The sequence below is a fragment of the Typha latifolia genome, chromosome 6 (assembly GCF_019914945.1).
Source record: "Typha latifolia isolate L0001 chromosome 6, TyphaL0001v2, whole genome shotgun sequence".
NCBI classification, from domain to species: domain Eukaryota; kingdom Viridiplantae; phylum Streptophyta; class Magnoliopsida; order Poales; family Typhaceae; genus Typha; species Typha latifolia.
In genome coordinates, this window is record NC_133091.1 from 2,737,576 (window position 1) to 2,758,654 (window position 21,079).

Sequence of the window (21,079 nt, forward strand, 5' to 3'; positions counted from 1 at the left end):
TCATGATCATCAAACGAGTGATGTAAATATCTAATTGCTATTGTGCCAGTCTGCCAGATGCTATCATGCAGTCGCAATTTATGTTCTTATTAATTTATACTGTCTTAAATTTTCATTTAACTATTGTGCCTTAATCTTAAAATTTCATCTTTTTTATCATTAGATCTGGTGAAAGGCATACAAATGTGCTTCTGAGGGGATCAATTTTTCGAAATTTTTGTATTAATTTCTTCACTTATGGATTCCCGGTATGCATTTCCTTCAACATTTTCCTGTATTTGCTTGTAGTATTATGATGACATTTGGATTTCATATGAAATGATCTACCAAGTATGTTAAAGATGTATCGATTGCTCTTTTAACTCATGATTTCTGTATTTTCATTTTAATGTGCATCACATATTCATGCTGTAATGAAGTAAAAACAATCAAAATTTTCTTGACTGAATTTACATGTGTTAGTCAAAGTACTCTTCTTCTAATACTTTAATTTCCAGTTATCCTTTGGAAAAATCGGCTAAAATTGTCCATGTATGTTTTACGAAAGGTATTCTGCCTGTTTCCTACTATATACATGATTCAAGGTGGAATCAGGTGGCTTGATACTTCAAAAACATAATCACTGCCTCTGTATTTCTTAACTGAGGTTCGATATAGTCCAAATGAGGAATACTAGAGGTATATTGCCAATAAGTTGAGGTGGTTACAGTAATCATTTTTCTTCATTCAACTATCTCGATATTATTCTCCTCCGTTAACAAAAGTGAATTCCGTAGTCCATAAGAAAAATGTGATTAATAGTAGTTGTGTTTCTTATTTCGTAGCTTATCAAATCAAGGATCTCAAACAACCCATTTAAATTCTACTATGGTTTTTAGTAGTAAAAAATGTTTTAGTCATATATGTGTCTTGTGCATATACTAAATCTAACTAGATTTGCCTATTTCTTATGGCAAGAGTTGTTTTACTAGGACTTTACGCCTCATTTTCTTTAGGAATAGAGTTAATTCTAAAATAAGTATTCCTCTCTGTTAATATCAAAATGAAGTTTTTATTCTAAGAATAACTATTTTTATGTTCACTTGTGTTTTAGAATAAGAGTGTAATAATTACTTTTGATGTGATATAAAGTAAAGGAAAAGATAAAAAAATATATGTTTTTATTTTTTTATGAAATTATTATGAATACCTTTCGATTTGATATAAAGTAGGTTGATAGAATAGATATCAAGGGTAAATTAATAATTGAGTTAATGTGTGGTATAAAATATAATTTTGATAAATATTATTTGTATTCTGGAATTTGGTTATTATGGTGTTCAGCTGGAATAAAGAGTTATATTGTGGAATAAAACAAAAGTTATTTTTGAAGTGAATGGGGGCTTACACTTTACAATTTTTTTTTTCTGGACATATAACTGCTATTATCTTGAACTCTTTTTATTTGTTTTATGCTTTTAAACAAGAAGAATTGTTAGAGATTCCAGGATGTATGATTTGACATTAAAAATGTGTTAATCGATCAGAGAACAGATGGTAAAATCTGTACAAATCTATCTTATTTGTTGTGCTCTGATTGTTACCTTAGAACTTGGGCATTATTGACTATTTATTAGAATATTTTGCTGAGTCATCATTCTTTATGCTAATTTACTACATTTATGTTAGGACTTAGGATGATATTTAGCTGTCTTATTCTCAAGAGTCTAATAGTGTTTACGTTTGTTTGCCAAGATGAATATACAGTGTTAAACTTGAATTCATAAAAGTGGAACAAACTGTTGTTCTCTGAACATTTTTTTCACAAAGGTCTCCTCAGTCAATTCAATTTAAAGTGATTATTTGATGTTGTACCAGCAGTCTACAACAATCCGAAAATTCATTAAATTTGCATTTAGCATTCGTCACTTGGAGCTGTCCAGTACTATGGAAAATAATGTTTTGTATACTGTTTGCTTCTTAATTCATTTTATGCCTAAGGAGAGTGCTACAAATATTGAACATTTTGATGGCAATATGTTTAGGATTGAAATGTTAAACATTTTGATGGCAAATATTGAACATTTTGATGGCAATATTGAAAATTAAATTGAAATGTTGCTCATAGTTACCCTATATTTGTGCTAACAATACTTTCATATCTGGATAGTTTCTGAAGCATTTACTGAACTTATTTTGTAAGTTGCTTCAATTACATCATCATGATTCACTCTTGTAATACTATGGGAAATAATCGGAAAAGAAAAAGTCTGAATTACAGACACATTAATCAGCTAGACCTTTTCAAACCCCAAGTTGGCTCAAATTGCTAGCTTATCACAAACGTGATCATGTGGTACTACCTTAGTGCTGTATTGCACTAAAATATCATACATGAACAGATTGCTTTTCTTTTCGAAGTTCAAAGTATTCCTTTCTGAAGAATGCATATTTATAGCTTAGTCCTTTTTTCCCCATTTAGAACTTTCACTTGCTGATTGTGACAGGTATTGTTGCTTGGATTGTGACAGGTATTGTTGCTTGCACTTTCCTTTTGGAGTTTTAGCTTCACTAGTCTTTGCGCCTTCGGCCTGCTAGCATATGTTGGCTATGTTTTATTTTCTTTTCCCTCCTTATTCCACTTGCATCGCCTGAATGGCTCTCTTCTAGTGTTTATTCTCCTTTGGGCTGCTAGCACCTACATATTTAATGTGGCGTTCACATTCTTTAACAAAAAAATCAGAAAGGTACTGCACTTAAATTTCTACTTCTTGTTTTATGTCAATTACTCAAAACATAGTTTGATGCTCTAAAATTATTTTCCCAGGACATGGTGATTTGGGAAACTATTGGATTGTGGCACTATCCTGTTCCTGGACTGTATCTATTCGCACAATATTGCCTTGGAGTTTTTGTAGCTCTGTGTAACCTTGTAAACAATTCCGTTTTTCTTTACCTGTCAGATGACAATAGGCAACTGCCAACTGATGATGATACAATTGAGGGTATGTTGGTCTTTGATTCATGTGTCTCATTATTTTTTGCTTGATTATGCTTATGGTCTCATATTGCTACCATTAAATGCTATGTTCTGTCTCATTTTAATTTGCTTTATTTTTGTTAGCCCCATAGTGTCACTAATTATCTATATTAATGCCCAAATTTGTATCTTCTTTAAAGCAGGAGATATTATGTAAAACCTAAGATTAAAGAGAATTTCATGGAGTAAAAGATGTTAACAAAATAGAGTGACTAGATGAAAAGAAGTAAAAAATAATAGTTTGAAACAAGGATTTCCATGGCACAGCATACTATGGTGGATGTATCACATATATCAGTTGTGCAAGAATGAGATGGCATTATGCCAGCACGATTGGCTCAATCTGAGATGCCCTACTGCAATGTAATTTTGGTCTTAATTGACCAAAACACATGAAAAGGTTCAATATTTAAAATTCTAACTTAAATATTGATATGAAGCATATTTATTTGTTTACTCCTCTTTGTGTAACAAATAATTGCAATGTGAGTGGCCATAGTTGTGTGCCTGGCAGCACTGACAGTTCAGCCTAACATGGTAGCCAATGCCAATGAATGGGCTGAAAGAGGGAAGAAGAGAGGTGGGGGTCTCCATCCTTCTCTGTCATCACTGGTACTTCCTGAAGGAGGGGTTTGGCTGGGGTTTGTGGGTCTGAAGATGGGGAAGATCTCTTAAGCAGTTTGTCATGTATGACTTATAAGTAATGATCCACTCAAACAGGATGTTTTCAGTAGATCCTGGTAGATCGCTCTTAAAATGATGAATCTCTTAAAATAATTGTGCCAGCACAACAATCCTTGCTTTTATTATATTTCTGTATTATATTCTCTTTTGCAGTAGATTTTGCTTGTTCTTTCTGGTTCATGTGGCTACCTGTTGTTCTTTACCTTTGCTACATTCAAATTCTCAGTCAAAGACATTATCTTGTCAGTATGAAATGATATTGTCTCATCAATTTTGTCTCTTTCTGCAGAAAAAGAAGACACAAAGGTGTTGATTGTAGCCACACTGGCATGGGGACTACGAAAAATTTCTCGTGCTATTACTTTGGCACTATTATTTCTTCTTGTCATGAAACCTGGCTTCATCCATGCTGTTTACAGTATGGTGAAATGTCCCTTCTCATTACACTTTTAGTTTTATTTGCATAGATGTTCAGTTTAGGGTTGTATGGTAGGAAGCCTGCATTGGTATTTGACGCCTGAACTTTTCTTATTACTCTTTTCTATGTCATATTATTGATATGTGTCTGATACAGAGTTTTAAGGAAGGGCGAGCTTTCATTTAGTGCTTTAGACCATAAATTTTCTTCTTGTTGAATGTGATCCACATTGTTGGGCAGGCAATGTAGGCAACTCAACTGGTAGCAGCATGGTATATCAATAAAAAACATTAAGCAGCTCAGCAAGCAATGAATGAAACCAATCCTAGGATGTATTTTTGACTTGCTTACATGCACAAACATTTCAGGCATTCTTCTCTCTTTTCGCATATGATCTTTGACACTTAGTTAATTAGCTCATCATATCAGTACCTGTTGTAGACATTGGTAAGAAATAAATTTGTTTTGGCCACTTGTTGGCAAGCAAAACATATACACAGCTTAATATGGTACTTTATTTCTACTTAAGGCTCTCTGAAGGATAACTGTATAGCAGTTATCTTGTAGATACTTCTCAGCAATGTGAGCTCCAGAACTTATTCAAAGGAAATATGCTCGCTTATATGTAATTCCAGAATCAATGCTTTGTACTGTAGTGCTAACTATGAGGGAATTCGTTAAAATTACAGAAGGTCATTAGGAGATTTGACATACATGTATTTGATCTCTCTCTCTCTCTCTCATGTGTTGTCACGAGATGACGGTCTGTACCCTACGGCTCTGGCCATGCTGCCTGGCATGTGCTTTTCCAACATTATTGTGGCATGTGTAGGTGCTGTGATTTATAAAACCTTGACAAAAGTGCTCACTAAGAACTTTTATTGTTCTCTGTTTTTCTGGTATTTTTTAGTATCTTTAGATTTTGAGTACTTTTATATATTAGAAGTTGCTTGAAAGTTGAAACACATCTTCAAACCATTGTGGAACCTCCGAAGTCTGAACCATTTCATTTTTTGGCACGGTGCAAAATCGAGATTCAATTTTTGTTCTTTTTCATAATGAGTATTCTTTTCCAGAAAGACTACATGTATCATAATAATCAGTTTTAGGAGATGATGCATCTATTTTTAAATAAGCCTTGGATTACTTATGATACCATTACATTGTGTTTCCATGTGTATACATATTTCTTGTATGTGTATTATTTTATCTTAGGCTTCGACTGCCTGACAATTCATTCAGCTAGTTAGCTCATCACTTGTGTTATTTTAGGTGAGCATAGAGAGAAACCGGCTTGGACTATTGGAACTATGATCTTTCTAGGATTAGTTTATTACTTTTACTAGAATCTGAGTTTGTTTATACTTTTATAGTTTTATTTGAGACTTATTATTGAAAACTTGAATTATGTTTTTTGGATATTCATTATTGAGTTGTGGATATAGAGGTTTAACACTTTCTAAACATATTTGTGAAATGCATTCTTAACTACTACTATAGTACTATTAATGGGCTCTTTTGTTCCTCGGAGTGAGGTTTATGGTAACAAAAATGGTGGTTGACACAAACAAACCCACAAGCCCTTTGCATATGGAGATGACATGTTGGTATAGTCAAGGACCATGACCTACTGAAGTGCCACATAAGATTGCCCATTAATTTAACTACCATTCAAGTTCTGTCATCATACTTCAAATAGTATAAAAACATTTGCAAAAATTTCAAACACTTTCAGTTTCATCATCTTTTGAGTTTTGAGATTTCAGATTTGACTTCTGCAGACTTATATGTTGTACTTTGTCCTTTAGCTATCTGTGAGACTTTTGTATTGGACTTTTTTAGGATCCCGATTGATGCTGATTGTCTTCTTGTCACCTGGGCTACTCCCTAGGTGATAATCACTAGGTTTTTCATTTTTGCTGGTTATCCTACCTAGATCACTTACTAAATGTAGCTTATTATGTATATTATCTATTTGCAATATTCTAAGACTATTGTTGTAAATTGTAATGTATGTTAATCAAGGGTTGTCATGCCAATCATGTCAATACCCTGTCGGCATGCCCCACTAGCACACCTGCTGACACACCTCTAGATAAGTTTTTGAGGTATTTATCCACATTTTAAGTTATAATATATATATTAAAGACTGCATTATATTTTTTTGTCCCTAGATAATGTTGTAAAATGCCTAAATATAGCAATAGTCTAGTATAAATATGATTCAATACATAATATCGAATAATTTTCCTTTCCCTTTGATTCCCATGTTTTGAAGAGTATTTTACCTAGATCTACCACAAAATTCTAGATTTATGTAAAATGACTCATACAAATATGGATCTAACTTCATTTTGCTACATCTAGGATGATTAATCTAAATTTGATTTCAAAACCAGAAAATAGGAAGAGAAAATAAGAAAAATATAATTTTTGATAGGATTTGAAGTTCCCATCTTTTGACCGACCTCCTCTTCTTGATCTCTCTTTGTTCTACTTCTCTTATTTTGGTTTGGGAAATAACTCAAATAAGTGCACTAGCAAAGAAATCGAAAAAAAAGTCTCTTTGAGTAAGCCAAATAGATATCAGGCGTCACTCACGATGTGCCATTGGACCGATATCGAGTGATACCAGTAATACAGGCAATGACACACGACGACACACTTCGGTATAGGGAGTGCCATTTTGCACGACAATCCTTGTGTTCAATTATATCTCTGACAGGCTACCCCTTTGTAGCTCTTCATAGTTCTAAGCAAGAAGTCTTCTTTTTTTTTTCTAAAAAACCTAAAACTATGAAGGAATGATGTAAATGTAAGTGATGACTCCATGGTGTAGTTTCCTGCTTGACGCTAATTGAAGCATATATTGAATTAATGACAGTTAGATCTCTCTCTCTCTCTCTCTCTCTCTCTCTCTCTCTCTATATATATATATATATATATATACCGTTTAGTTTTTATGGATGTAAATTGCTACTATTGGTAGGTAGGAATAACTATATGGGAGATCCGGATTTATAGGTTTCATGCAAGCCATGTGTTCACAAATTATATGTGGCCTAGAACAAATTTCTAGAGCATCAAGTATAGCCCATTATAAGACCTTATTATGTCTATATGTACATTATGTGTAAAACTTTCATGTTAACAATTTCTTCTCATTCTTTTTGAACTTCTGTGGAGATTTTAATGGATGGATAGCTAATGAGTGAATTACTATTTAGTATTTACTATACATTTTTCATCAACAAGTCTGGTGAAGAAATAGAATAATCTTTCATTGTGAGAAGGTAGCTTAATGCAAATTTTGCATGAGTTATCTCATATGAAAAGCCCAAGCCTGCTTTTAAGTCCTCCATAGGAAGTTAGATAATCGAGCAAGCTTGAAACTCCACCAACTCATGCTAAGATAGTAATGATCTTTGTTAATATTTATATCATCTCTGACCTATTTTCTTGCCATTTACTTGTGAACTGTTTCCATAACAAAAGAACAAAATCACTGTCGCCATTTTAACATGTTTGTTTGCTTCCTGCCCAGGAGGTTGATTGTTTGAGAATTCTAGTTTATTTCTTGCCCTAGTTATTGATCTCTGTCTTGTTGTATGCTAGCTCCTTTGTCCGTGGCTTTTAGTTTATATGACAGGTTTGCTTAAATACTATGAAACATGATTCTAGATTTCTGATAACATTGATGAAATGATAAAGTGTTTTCTTGTTGTCTTTTCTGTTTTATTGTAATTTGTCTTTTTCTCTCCTATCGGCATCCTGCAGAACATCTAACCTGATGGATTTTAAACTTATCTCATTTCAGTGTGCTTCTTTTTGTTATTTCTATTGAGCCATTCCATTGGTCGAAAGTTGCGGCAGATTTTAATTCTTTTCTGTGAGGTGCATTTCTCAGTATTATACGTTCTTCAGCTTGATCTGATCTCGAATGCAGTGAAGCATAGTGGTCCCCTAACTACTGAAATCCTCTCGCAGCTAGGTATGCCCCCTTATTCAATTCCTTTAACCTCCTAAATGTCTTGTTGGACAGTAATGTAATTATCCTATATTTATTTAAATCCTTAGATAGTAATAAATTTGCTGAATTCTTATACTTTTGTACTGTTTGGGAACCACCTATCTCTTTCTTTCCTTTACTAATTCAATTTTATTTTGTGGCTTGCAGGGCTCCCAATTCATGCTACTACGAGGGACTTCATGGAAATTGGTCTAATCGCATGCTTCTGTGCGGTGCACAATCATGGATTTAAAATGCTCTTTTCACTCTCTGCTATACTTCAGCATACTCCTTATCATCCTCTTGGATTTACCATCCTGAAAGCTGGTTTGAATAAATCAGTTCTTTTGTCAGTTTACGCATCACAAAATTCCAGGGGTAGTCAGTCCCTCAATAATTCACATGGTATTACCGCGAACCTTTTTTTCCTAATTAGACGGCTATTTATTCCCAAGTTAGACAATTAGGTTTTCAGTTATTTCTCATTATTTGCATTTCTTATCAAATAATTTTGCATTCATTCTTTAACAGAGAAAAGAATAGCAACTTATCTAAGCAAAGTGGGACAGAAGTTTTTGTCCACATACCGCTCATATGGGACTCACGTGGCATTTTTGACTATTCTGTTCACATTATATTTGGTGACTCCAAATTATATATCATTTGGGTACCTTTTCTTCCTTCTACTTTGGATAATTGGAAGGCAGCTCGTGCAGAAAACAAGAAGGCAGCTTTGGTTTCCCTTAAAAATCTATGCAACCATAGTGTTTTTATTTACCTACAGTTTGAGCATTTCTCCAATCTTTGCTGCATGGATGTCAAAATTGATTAACCTTTATCCTGATTTGGGATTTAATCCTGAAGCCTCTTTGCTGGAAAATGTCTGGGAATCTTTGGCTGTTTTGACTGTAATGCAACTATATAGCTATGAAAGGCGAGAGAGTAAATATAGGGCAGCTGATGCATCTGATTCATCAGAAGCGGGTGTTCTTGGGTTTGTCAGAAGGTTGTTAATTTGGCACAGTGAAAAGATCTTGTCTGTTGCTGTATTCTATGCTTCACTCTCTTCAATCAGTTTCTTTGGGTTTATTTATCTTTTGGGTCTACTTATATTCTCTGCTTTACCAAAAGCTTCTCGGGTTCCTTCAAAACTTCTTTTAGTTTATACAGGTTTACTTGTATCATCTGAGTATCTCTTCCAAATGTGGTGTAAACCTGCTGAAATGTGTCCTGGTCAACGACTCTACAGTTTGGCTGTGTTTCTTGGTTTTAAGTACTTTGACTCTGGATTTTGGGGTCTTGAATCTGGTTTAAGGGGGAAAATTCTGGTAGTAGTTGCATGCACCCTTCAGTATAATGTCTTCCATTGGTTAGAGATGATGCCAACATCTTTAATTCACAAGAGTAAGTGGGAAGAGCCTTGCCAGTTGTTTATCTCAATGGAAAATTCTTCAAATGGTACTGTGGCTACTGAAGAAGATAAGGCATACACAGAATCCACTTTATTTTCAGGAAAGCAGAGTACTAGTGCTACCAATTCAAGCTCTGAGACCTATCAAACATCAGAACACATCACTAGCTTTACAAGAGTTTCAAAAGACAGCAAGAAAAACTATTCATTTAGATACCTATGGGGAAGTTCGAAAGAAAGTCACAAGTGGAACAAGAAACACATCCTTGCTTTGAGAAGGGAGAGATTCGAAATGCAGAAGATGACACTCAAAATCTATATGAAATTTTGGTTGGAAAATCTATTTAAACTCCGAGGTCTTGAGATTAATATGATTGTGTTACTCTTGGCAAGTTTTACCTTGCTGAATGTTGTGTCTCTGTTTTATATCATATGCCTTGCCGTATTCATTCTTCTGAACAGAGGTTTTCTTCATAAAGTGTGGCCCCTATTTGTTTTCTTGTTTGCTTCTATCCTCATTCTTGAATACTTTGCTTTATGGAAAGATCTAATTCCCTGGATCCATGCCCCAATAGAAACAGAAGTTCGTTGTCATGATTGCTGGAGTAGCTCAACTATTTTCTTCAGTTATTGCACAAAATGTTGGCTAGGTACATGTCATATCTACTTGATGACAATTGTCACATACATTTATGCCACCATCGCTTATTTCTAACAGATTTTTTTTTAAATTTTATTTTAATGTAGGAATGGTAGTTGATGATCCAAGAATGCTTGTAAGCTACTATGCGGTTTTTGTTTTCTCCTCGTATAAACTCCGTTCTGATCATTTATTAGGTTTCTCCGATTCACATACATACCATCAAATGAGGTCTCAAAGGAAAAATGCTTTAGTTTGGAGAGACCTCTCATTTGAAACAAAAAGCTTCTGGACATTTCTTGATTATATGAGACTGTACTTATATTGTCATTTACTCGATATTGTCCTTGCACTAATTCTAATAACTGGTACCCTTGAGTATGATGTTTTGCACCTTGGTTACCTTGGCTTTGCACTGGTTTTCTTCAGGATGAGACTCGAAATATTGAAGAAGAAGAATAAGATTTTCAAATTTTTGCGTCTGTATAACTTTGCTGTCATTGTTCTTTCTCTTGCTTATCAATCTCCTTATTTTGGGGATTTAAGCTCTGGCAAGTGCGAACAATTTGACTATCTATATGAGGTCATTGGACTCTATAAGTATGACTATGGTTTTCGGATAACATCCAGGTCTGCATTGGTTGAGATAATAATCTTTTTGTTAGTATCAGTGCAGTCATATATCTTCAGCTCTGGAGAATTTGACTACGTGGCAAGATACCTAGAGGCAGAGCAAGTGGGTGCTTTGGTCCGAGAACAGGAGAAAAGAGCTGCATGGAAAACTGCACAATTGCAGCATATTCGTGAATCTGAAGAGCAACAACGGCAACGTAATTTGCAAGTGGAGAAAATGAAATCTGAGATGTTTAATTTGCAAATTCAGCTTAACAGCATGAACTCTATAGCCACCCTCGGTAGCAACACTTCACAAACTGAAGGCCTTCGATATAGAAGGAACTCTACCCAAAACTTGGATAAACTCAGCAAAGTTCTAGATAATGATTTTGAATCACCAACGAAGCAGGATGAAAATGTCAGTATGGGACCACACCATTCTTTCGACTTTCCTATGCCCAATATGCCAAAAGATATGATGATGCCTGAGGTTCCAGCTGACTTTCAGACGTCTCCTAATAGTGTAAAAAGCGAAAACTTGTTTCCTGTTGATTATGTGAAATATTCCTTGGATTCTATCTGTGAGATAACTGAACTTGGAGAGAGAGATGACACAATAAGTTCGGGTGTAGATAAGAAAGAAGGAAAAGGAGGGCACCCTAAGGAAAACCCTTTGAAATCTGCCGTGCAGTTGATAGGTGATGGTGTTTCTCAAGTTCAGTCCCTTGGAAATCAGGCTGTCACAAACATTGTCAGTTTCTTGAATATAGAACCTGAAGAATCAGATTCTAATGGGCACTCTTTCGTGGAAGATGGAGTATATGACGAAGTAGAAAGTCAAAAAACCACAGAATATGGGCACTTGGATCGAATGTCTTCAGTTAATTCTTACAGAGGAATGAAACCTCCAGCTAGCCTGCAAATTGGAATGATCTTTCGTTTCATATGGTCACAGATGCGATCTAATAATGATATTGTGTGTTACTGTTGCTTTATAGTGGTTTTTCTCTGGAATTTCAGTTTGCTATCTATGGTCTACCTTGCAGCACTTTTCATGTATGCTCTTTGTGTAAATTCTGGTCCAAGTTTCTTGTTCTGGGTGATCATGCTCATATATACAGAGATCAATATTTTGCTTCAATATCTGTATCAGATTATCATACAACATTGTGGGTTGAATATACAATCGTCTATAATACAGAGGTTAGGATTTCCTGAAAATAAAATAAAAGCGTCATTTGTTGTCGGTACATTGCCTCTCTTTCTGGTGTATATATCGACTCTTTTGCAGAGTTCAATTACTGCTAAGGATGGTGAGTGGGCACCAGTAACAGAATTCAGCCTTCTTAGACGGAACAATTATTATGAAGAAAGTTATACCATTCACCATGGTTGGTGGGATAAGGTTTGGCAGTTGTTCTCACCTATAGTGAATATAGTAAGGATAGTATTAGTAAGTTTCTCAAGGTATTGGAGGTCACTAACGGAAGGATCGGAGTCTCCCCCATATTTTGTGCAACTAACAATGGAAGTCAATCAATGGCCAGAAGATGGGATCCAACCAGAGAGGATAGAATCAGGAATAAATGAGTTGCTTAGTTTAGCTCATGAAGAAAGATGCCAAGCTAAAATCCCATCTGCATGCCATTCCGCTAGTAGGGTCCGAATTCAGAGCATTGAAAGAACTGCAGAAAGTATTAATGTGGCTCTTGCTGTCCTTGAGGTTGTTTATGCTTCTCCTTCAGTGGGATGTCCAGCAGTAGAATGGTATAGATCACTTACGCCTGCCGCAGATGTCGCAGCAGAGATCAGGAAGTCACACAGTTCTGGACATTTCGAGGAAATAGGCTTTCCCTTCCCTATAGTATCGGTCATTGGAGGAGGCAAAAGAGAAATTGACCTATATGCTTATGTATTTGGTGCAGACTTAGCAGTTTTTTTTCTGGTTGCCATTTTCTACCAATCTGTCATAGAGAACAAAAGCCAATTTCTGGATGTTTATCAGCTTGAAGATCAATTTCCAAAAGAGTTTGTATTTATCTTGATGGTAAAGACGTGCAAAGTTTCTTTCTGAGTCGAAATTATTTTTCTTTAATATTCTTTATTCATCAATTATACATATACTTACCAGTAAATTACATGCAGATTCTATTTTTCTTAATCGTGGTTGATCGAATCATATACTTGTGGTCCTTTGCAATAGTAAAAGTTATCTTTTATCTTTTCAACCTTGTCCTGTTCACATACTCGGTCACTGTGTATGCTTACATGGAGCCATCTCACAAGAACATCGGAGGACTAGTATTGCGTGCTATCTACCTAACAAAGTCAATGTCCTTGGCACTACAAGCATTACAAATTCGCTATGGAATTCCTAATAAGGGCACTTTGTATCGGCAGTTTTTGACCAGTAAAGTTACACAAGTGAACTATTTGGGCTTCCGGCTTTATCGTGCATTACCATTCTTGTATGAACTGCGATGTGTACTCGATTGGTCTTGTACATCGACATCTCTTACAATGTATGATTGGTTGAAGGTATGAGTCCATCAGTACTGTATAATATTGATATATCACATTATTTTCTCTGGGTATAGACTCATCCTTCATTCCTTTGTCATGTTCAAACTTGAGGAATGAATATTCAAAACAAGTAACATGTACTTTCAGTATGTGCAAACATTGCAGAAATGTGATTGCAGGGGTGTCTATAGATAAAGGTGTACTTGGTGCCTTTTATTAATATTTGTTTATAAATATTTCACATAGTTTTATAAACACTTTAAAATAATAGGATCTAAAAAACTGTCCTTATAGAATCATTATTCTTTTATTTATTAGACAATCATCACTAGTTATAGTAGTTATCTTTTATTATTGTTTAATTTTCGGAATTAGTGTCTTCTTTAAACTTTAAAGCCTTTCTTCCTTCTCATCATGAATTCCTTTGTTTCATTTGACTGTTGTTGTATTATTGTGTGCAAAGCCTCCTTTGTTTAGTATCAACTATTTATTATAATGCCACAAAATTGTTCACATTCTTAATAAGAACTAATTGTTATAGGTGACCCAGTTGTCAATCTTATTTAAGGTTATACTATGATATAACCTTGAGAATAAAGAGATAACCAAATTGAACAAGGCACTTTAATGTTTGCTTTTTTTGAAGTTCACCAAGGCAGACTCAGTAATAATTTCACTGCTTAGTCAGTTAGGTGGTAATATGCATATTTTCATATTTGCTTCTGCAGTTAGTGGATAGTGCAATTTTTTTTTCTTTGTCAAATTCAATTATTAGATAGAGAGAGGAATAAGCAGGGATATTTGAACCTTTTGTATTGTTAGGGCTTTTACAGAATATGCATTCTTCATAGAACTCCATTTGGAGAAATGTATTACTCTTTTATTAGAACCTTTCATATTGTAAGAACTTCTAAAATAAGTGGATTTAAGTTGAAGTTGCTTCAATTCTCTACAGAATAATCAGTATTTCAGTTCTGTGAGATTTTGAATAAAGCGTCATGTTGAAAAGGACAAAGGTACTGGTCGACAAAAATTCTTGTAATGTTACTATACTGGTCTCTGTGCACTTAATTTCCCCAGGCAGGGAATCTAAATATTCATTTACAAAGAATTATTAATCAAACTATAAATTATAGGAGTTGAATTACTGTATGTCTGCATGATGTGTCTTGAGAGGGAGAGAAGACCGGAAATGATGTGGGAAGAACCAGTAGTAAAAGACATGATAAGAATTACTTTGGCAAGGATCCTTACATTAAGAGTAGCTGAACAGAGGAAAAGGATCCTTTTTTATTTCCTTTGAGAAAGTAGGTGGGCTAGGCCCAGTTATCTATTAAAGAGAGAGGACGAGAGGGAGGGAGGAATTACAGAAGAGGTGTTACAAAGAGAAGGTCAAGGAGAAATATCAAAGAATGAGGTTCGGTAATTGGATCTGAGCCTCAGCGTTGAAGATCCTCTTGTTTCTCTCCTTCTAGATAAGCCACCAAAAGAGACCAAAGGGAAATTGGTTACCTTAGTTGCTTTGCTAAAAGATGTCTCCTCCAGTCTGACAACAGGACTGAGATTTTTCTGGAGGTTGTCATGAATGGAAGAGAAGGATCATCGAAGATGGCCCCAAATAGTTAGGACAATCTGCTTGTCTTTTTGTTGTTGAATGTATGGTTCACCAGACCGGCTGAACCCGATTCTCTCTCTCTCTCTCTCTCTCTCTCTCACTATTTCTTCTCACCCTCTCTCTCTTTTACTCTCTTACTCTCTTACAGAGAGATCTAACTCTGACGAACTCCTATATTATTTATTTATTTCTCTCTCCCTTTTTTCTTTTTTCTCTTTTCTTCTTCTTCTTCTTCTTCTTCTTCATTGCACCATGATTTTTTTTTCTTTTGTTTGATTTTCTTCCACTCACTCTCTTTTTAATCTCTTCTTATTTTTAATTTTTATTGCACCATAATTTTTCTTCTTTTATTTTCTTATTTCTAGTTAACTTTTTTTAAAAATATTAGAAGTTCTCCTACATTTTTAAATAATATTTAGAATTTACGTAATTAAAAAGTTTGATCTGATCCAGGCAACTGATACGGCCGATCAGGTCGATACGTATCGTTTTTTTCTAAAAGCAGATCCTGATCCTGATTTTTTGAACCTTGATTGAATGAATTTCTAAGTCCTTAAAGTGAATCATTGTAGATATTATTCTCTCAAAATTTCAGAAATAGTTCAAATTACCAAGCCTGGCATCATTTAATTAAGTATAATGGCTCTTATTATGCCGGTAGGGAGTTCCCCTCTACAAGATCTAATGCTTACCAATATTCTTATCTGTTTGCCTAATGATGCTCTTTTTATTTTGAATATATAAGACTGCCAATTTTAAATTGATTGTACTTTAATAGTAGCTCATGCAAAGTTTACTGAGATAATTTAATTTTTTATTGCACACCCAAGTGGGTAGTAATTTTATTTGCTTTTCATACTTGGTTTATGTTGAAACTTATATTAGGCTATCACCAACCAATTTGATACTTGTTTCTTCTGTATAGTTGGAGGACATCAATGCGAGCTTGTTCCTTGTCAAATGTGATGCAGTTTTAAACAGAGCAAATCATCATCTAGGACAAAGACAAACTAAGCTGACTAAGTTTGGTAGTGGAATATGCTTATTCTTCATACTAATATGTGTTATATGGGCCCCAATGTTGGTAAGCAAATTTGACACCCTAGCAGCTTCTCGTTATTCATCTCATTTAGTCATTTTAATCACATGATGTCTCTGAGTCCTTTAAGTGAGATATATGAAACATGATATCAGGTATAACTTTTGAAAAGAGTTGAGATTTGAGTTTGCAGATTGCATTTATTTTTGCAAAAAGTTTTTTGAAATATCTTCTGTTTGTGAATCTTTTTGAATATCCGGTGCACACTTTACCTTTTAAAATGTAGGTAAATTGGTTTCCTTTCATCGTCTCTTCCTACATCAGTTATCCTCACATAACTCCATTTTTTCTTGTAATTGTTCTATGTTTTATTTTTCTTCATAATCAGCTTTCTCATTTCATGTTCTCCTACTGAGGAGAACATGCTTGTTTCTTGCATAATTGCATCTAATAGGTCACACATTCAAGTCATAAACATTCTTTTCTGTAATGAGGGTAAAGTTAACTTTCTCTTATGCAGCCACTTTTTGCATTTCTTACATTGAGCGGAAAATCATGTACTACAAACCAATGATGGCCGTGCCACAAGCACGAATCGTGCCGACCACCGGCCGGCACGGCACGTGCCGCGGCACTTGCCGGCCGTGCCGTAAGAGAATGAGAGAAAGATGTAAGGGATACTCACCTTTGCCATTGTAGTCGCCGTCGCCGCCGCTCGCCGCCTGCTTCGTGCCCTAGCCCCCGAGAGAGAGAGAGAGAGAGAGAGAGAGAGAGAGAGAGAGAGAGAGAGAGAGAGAGAGAGAGAGATCGGGAGAGGGTTTAAAATTTAAGTTGCGGGTTCGGATCCGGATCATCCCTCTGTCTTGATCGTCTTCTCTCTCGGGGGCTAGGGCACGAAGCGAGCGGCGAGCGGCGGGCGGCGAGTGGCGGGCGGGGATCGGCGAGCGACGGCGACGAGATCGATGGTGAGTGGCTATGCATTAGGAGGGGTGCCATGCAGCACCCTCGTGCCATGTGCCGGTACGCCGCCGGCACACTCATCCTTGCTACAAACATAATGTGTTATATTCCATGTAATGTGAAAGGAATGTAGGAGGTGATAGTCCTAAAATAAGTCTATGGTGTACTTATAGAGTCGTATTGCTCATCATCTAAGCTAACTCATATTAAATGCATAATTAACATTACTGATATTCTTTATTAATTCCTTATATTTTATTTCATTAAATTTTAGTGTTCTTAATGTGGTTATCATGAAATTTCTGTCTTTTTTTTTTCCTTTACAGATCTACAGCAGTGGCAACCCAACAAACATTGCAAACCCTGTTACAGATGTGAGTGTTCAGATTGATATTAAGGCAGCAGGTGGAAGATTATCCCTTTTCCAAACTACTCTGTGTGACATATTCCCCTGGAAAAATTTGGAGTTCCATGACAATCTGGACCCACATAATTATCTAACTACATACAATGTTGAGGACATCCAATTGATCTGCTGCCAACCTGATGCAAGCACAATGTGGCTGGTTCCTCCTGTAGCTCAAAATAGATATGCAAGATCACTTGAGCAGCATATGGAAATAATATTGACTTGGAACTTTCTAAGAGAAAGACCAAAGGGAAAGGAAGCTGTGAAGTATGAGTCATCTGTTGATAATTGTCCAAGTGCAGATGATGTTGTTTTAGTTCTTAATGGGACAACTGACAGTTTTAGGATAACTGATGTTTATCTTAGGTACTTCCGAGTCACTGGCTCTGGTGAAGTACGACATCTAGAACAGGCGGTATGTGTCAGAGGTTTTTGGCTGTCTTTTGATACTTAGCATTAACTATTGTTCAATATATAGATATATGGCTTATTGTACATCAATATGTTTTAACTATTGTTGGTGACCGTTTCTTGCGCAGGTAGATTCAGTTAGTGGTGTCCTTTCTATGAACCGTGGGACATCTTCATGGTGGTCCTTTCATGATTTAAATCAATCATTTTTGGCAGGATGTCAAGGCCTGACTGGGCCAATGGCTATTGTCGTTTCTGAGGAGACACCACGTATGTATCAATTACTTGATTTTCTTGTATATACTGTGTAATCCCTTTAAATCTAATAATGAATATAGCTGAACCTTCTGTCCATTCAATACTTGTCATGCTTATATGTCAGCTATGCTCGAAATTGTAATCCCAACTTCCAAGCATACTGTTTTTTTGTCATTTTGATGTTAAATATTCCAATAGTTCCATATTAGACTTATTTGAAGAAATGTAAGCACATTGTAGTAGTCCATAAGACTCTTTTTAAAATTTGACGGACTTAGGTGCAAATTTTGTGTAATGATGGAAATCATGGAATTGACGCTTTTATCTTCTTGTCAAAAGAATTTTGGGTTTAACTTTTTATCATCTGCAATCCCTTTGATCATGTTGACAAAGTCATTAATAGATTTATTATTATTATTTGTTTTTAAAGTAACATTCATGGTTATCTCATTAACGATGTATACCCTTTTTTTTTTATAGATAATGAGTTTACAGGCTAATCATAGAGACAAAAGGGCTAGCCCTCTCTAATATATAGGTTGGATAATTTGGCTAATCTTCCTAAAAAATGAGTCAAAACAAGTTCAAACTATACATATATAAACACTCTAGTGGAAAGTCTAAAATATCAATCCCAACATCTCCTATAACCTCTTTCATGGGCTGGTAGGACCCGATCACTAGGCTATATTAGTCAACCTCATTAATAATGTATAATTGAGAAGACCAAATTATATTATCATGGTTTTAATATCAAACCTACTTATATAACGTAGTAACACAAGCATTATACTTTTGTTAGTTTTTAAGAATTATGAGTATATGGCAACTCATAATATTAATGACATATAACATAATATAGTGATTACCATTTCCATGGAGTTGCTTTTATATTGGTAACTTGACATTAATTGTAAGCTACTTCTAATTTATATAGTACCTTAACTTCATGCTTCATAGCCATGGAAGCTATTGTACTTGATCTATGTGTCTTCCTAACTAAAACCAAGTATTGGGATATTACTGAAGTTCTTGGAATAAGGAGCAAGACGATTTATCATGGTTGTCCTGTCTATGATGGATACCTCATGGATTGTAAGCAGATATGGTCCACCTACATAACAGCACCCCAAATCTTCTCATACTATCCACAAGCTAGTAGGACCTTTTTATGTGGTAGATGGATAGCTTGTGTCGAATAAAAGGAAAATGATGCTGATGAGAGGTAAAAAGAAGATGATAAATTCTTCTTTTCTTTTTCTTTATCCCCAGCTCTCCTATAAAGCGAAGTGTTCGTGTTTTTTAAATTTTATAAGTAATGTTCCATGGGCCATATGTAGGAATGAAAATCCTTGCATAAAATGAGATCATCTGGTGTTATGCTGTTGGTATCTGTATTTAACTATTTATTCATTATTGAAAAACAGATCCTGTCATTTTATGTATATGATAAATTGTATGTAGTATCCATGAATTTACATGCTTATGTGTGCATTTCTACACTTAAGAGACATAAATCTTCTCCTTAGTAAGACTCCATACACATTTTATTGGAATGGAATAGTTCTGGTGATTTAGGCTGAGATAATCTTCTTTGCTGCCATCTTTTCAGCTTCCTTGTGTTCTTTCATTATAATCATTTAATTATATTTGTTTTGAATTTTCAGAGGGTATTCTTGGTGAAACTCTCAGCAAATTTAGCATTTGGAGTTTGTACATTACCTTTGTATTAGCTGTTGCCCGATTTATTAGACTGCAATGTTCAGACTTAAGAATGAGGATACCATATGAGAATCTCCCCTCCTGTGACAGGTATGGAAACAATTTCTATGCCACCTATTTCAAAGCTGTCATTTCTTGATATTATGGCAGTACTTAGAATTCAAATCAATTCTTCATCACACACGCTCACGTGCACGCACATGCACACACACATGCCCGCAAGCGTGCACACATGAACAACTCAGATTTGCAAATGCTTCTGAAAATGATTACAATGATTTCTGTGGAGAAAAACTGAGACAATTTTGACTATCATGTAATGTATATATCCTTGACCTATCTATATCTCTTACAAACTTAATTAGATTCTGCATGCATGTATAGGCTCATAGCTATCTGTGAAGGGATATATGCTGCACGTGCAGAAGGTGAGCTTGAAGTGGAAGAAGTGCTCTACTGGACTCTTGTAAAAATCTACAGGTCCCCCCACATGCTTTTGGAGTATACCAAAGCTGACTAACTTATTACAAGCTTCATGAAGATAATTGATTAATTGTGTGCAAATAATACTTCTTCGCACCATCGAGACTAACAGTCATACGGTAAATAGGATTTAGTACACAGGTGAAACTTTTGGCATTTTATAAAGCCATTTAAGTGAGGCTTCTTTTTGCTCTTTCCTTTCTGTTTTTCTCTCCTTATCAATGAGTCCATTGTACATATACAAGTTAGAGTCTACTCAAGACTCTTCTTCTTTTCTTTTTTTTTGTGCAAATATATATTTCAGGGGGGCTTGTCTGCTTCTTTTCTTGGCTGCTAAGTTGTAATTTACATTAGAGCAGAAGTAAAGATTCTATTTTACTCTTCTGCAAATCTTCACTTGCAGGACCCGTACATCCATACTGATCATTCCCAAAGTTTTTAAGATGGTATCTGTAGAAACACGTTAAAATGTTGTTCTTTTCATTGGTTGTATATTTTTTCTATAAAACAATGCGTGATTATGAAGTTTTTAGGGGAAAACCAATCTCGTCAGCTGTGGAAGCTAACGCATAACCAGGTGATTCATTTACTGCATCTTTTGTGTGTGGATTCCAGTTCCAGATCCCCTCTTCATTGGGATTGCTGGTCAAGCAATTGATGAACTATTTATAAATCCATATTACATCTTTTTAGTAATCATGGAAGATTGTTGTTCCTCTTTTTCTGCTAACAATTAACAGAGATCGCTGGAAGTTGATAAGTTCTGTTAAAAACTCTCTTGGAGTTGGAAGTAGCATAATTTCATCATTCCATCCTTTCTTTTCTCATGAATAATTAATGATACTTTCTGTACAAAAAGTACC

General features: G+C 35.2%; 1 protein-coding gene across 4 annotated transcripts in view; it reads left to right on the plus strand.

Annotated features, from left to right (window-relative positions):
- Positions 1-20,606, plus strand: part of LOC140790287 (piezo-type mechanosensitive ion channel homolog) — a 36,815-nt gene extending 16,209 nt beyond the window's left edge. For 3 of the 4 annotated variants that reach the window (XM_073140296.1, XM_073140298.1, XM_073140297.1), the window contains 14 exons: positions 164-248; positions 2,511-2,726; positions 2,807-2,984; positions 3,993-4,121; positions 7,939-8,112; positions 8,299-8,535; positions 8,662-10,191; positions 10,289-12,843; positions 12,942-13,334; positions 15,860-16,018; positions 17,260-17,757; positions 17,882-18,023; positions 19,679-19,823; positions 20,118-20,606. In XM_073140296.1, the coding sequence (XP_072996397.1) occupies positions 164-248; positions 2,511-2,726; positions 2,807-2,984; positions 3,993-4,121; positions 7,939-8,112; positions 8,299-8,535; positions 8,662-10,191; positions 10,289-12,843; positions 12,942-13,334; positions 15,860-16,018; positions 17,260-17,757; positions 17,882-18,023; positions 19,679-19,823; positions 20,118-20,253 (6,577 nt within the window). In that variant the 3' untranslated portion in view covers positions 20,254-20,606. Of the gene's footprint in view, positions 1-163; positions 249-2,510; positions 2,727-2,806; positions 2,985-3,992; positions 4,127-7,938; positions 8,113-8,298; positions 8,536-8,661; positions 10,192-10,288; positions 12,844-12,941; positions 13,335-15,859; positions 16,019-17,259; positions 17,758-17,881; positions 18,024-19,678; positions 19,824-20,117 lie in introns of those variants that run through there. The other variant, XM_073140299.1, reaches the window with a different exon arrangement.
- Positions 20,607-21,079: the final 473 nt, after the last annotated feature.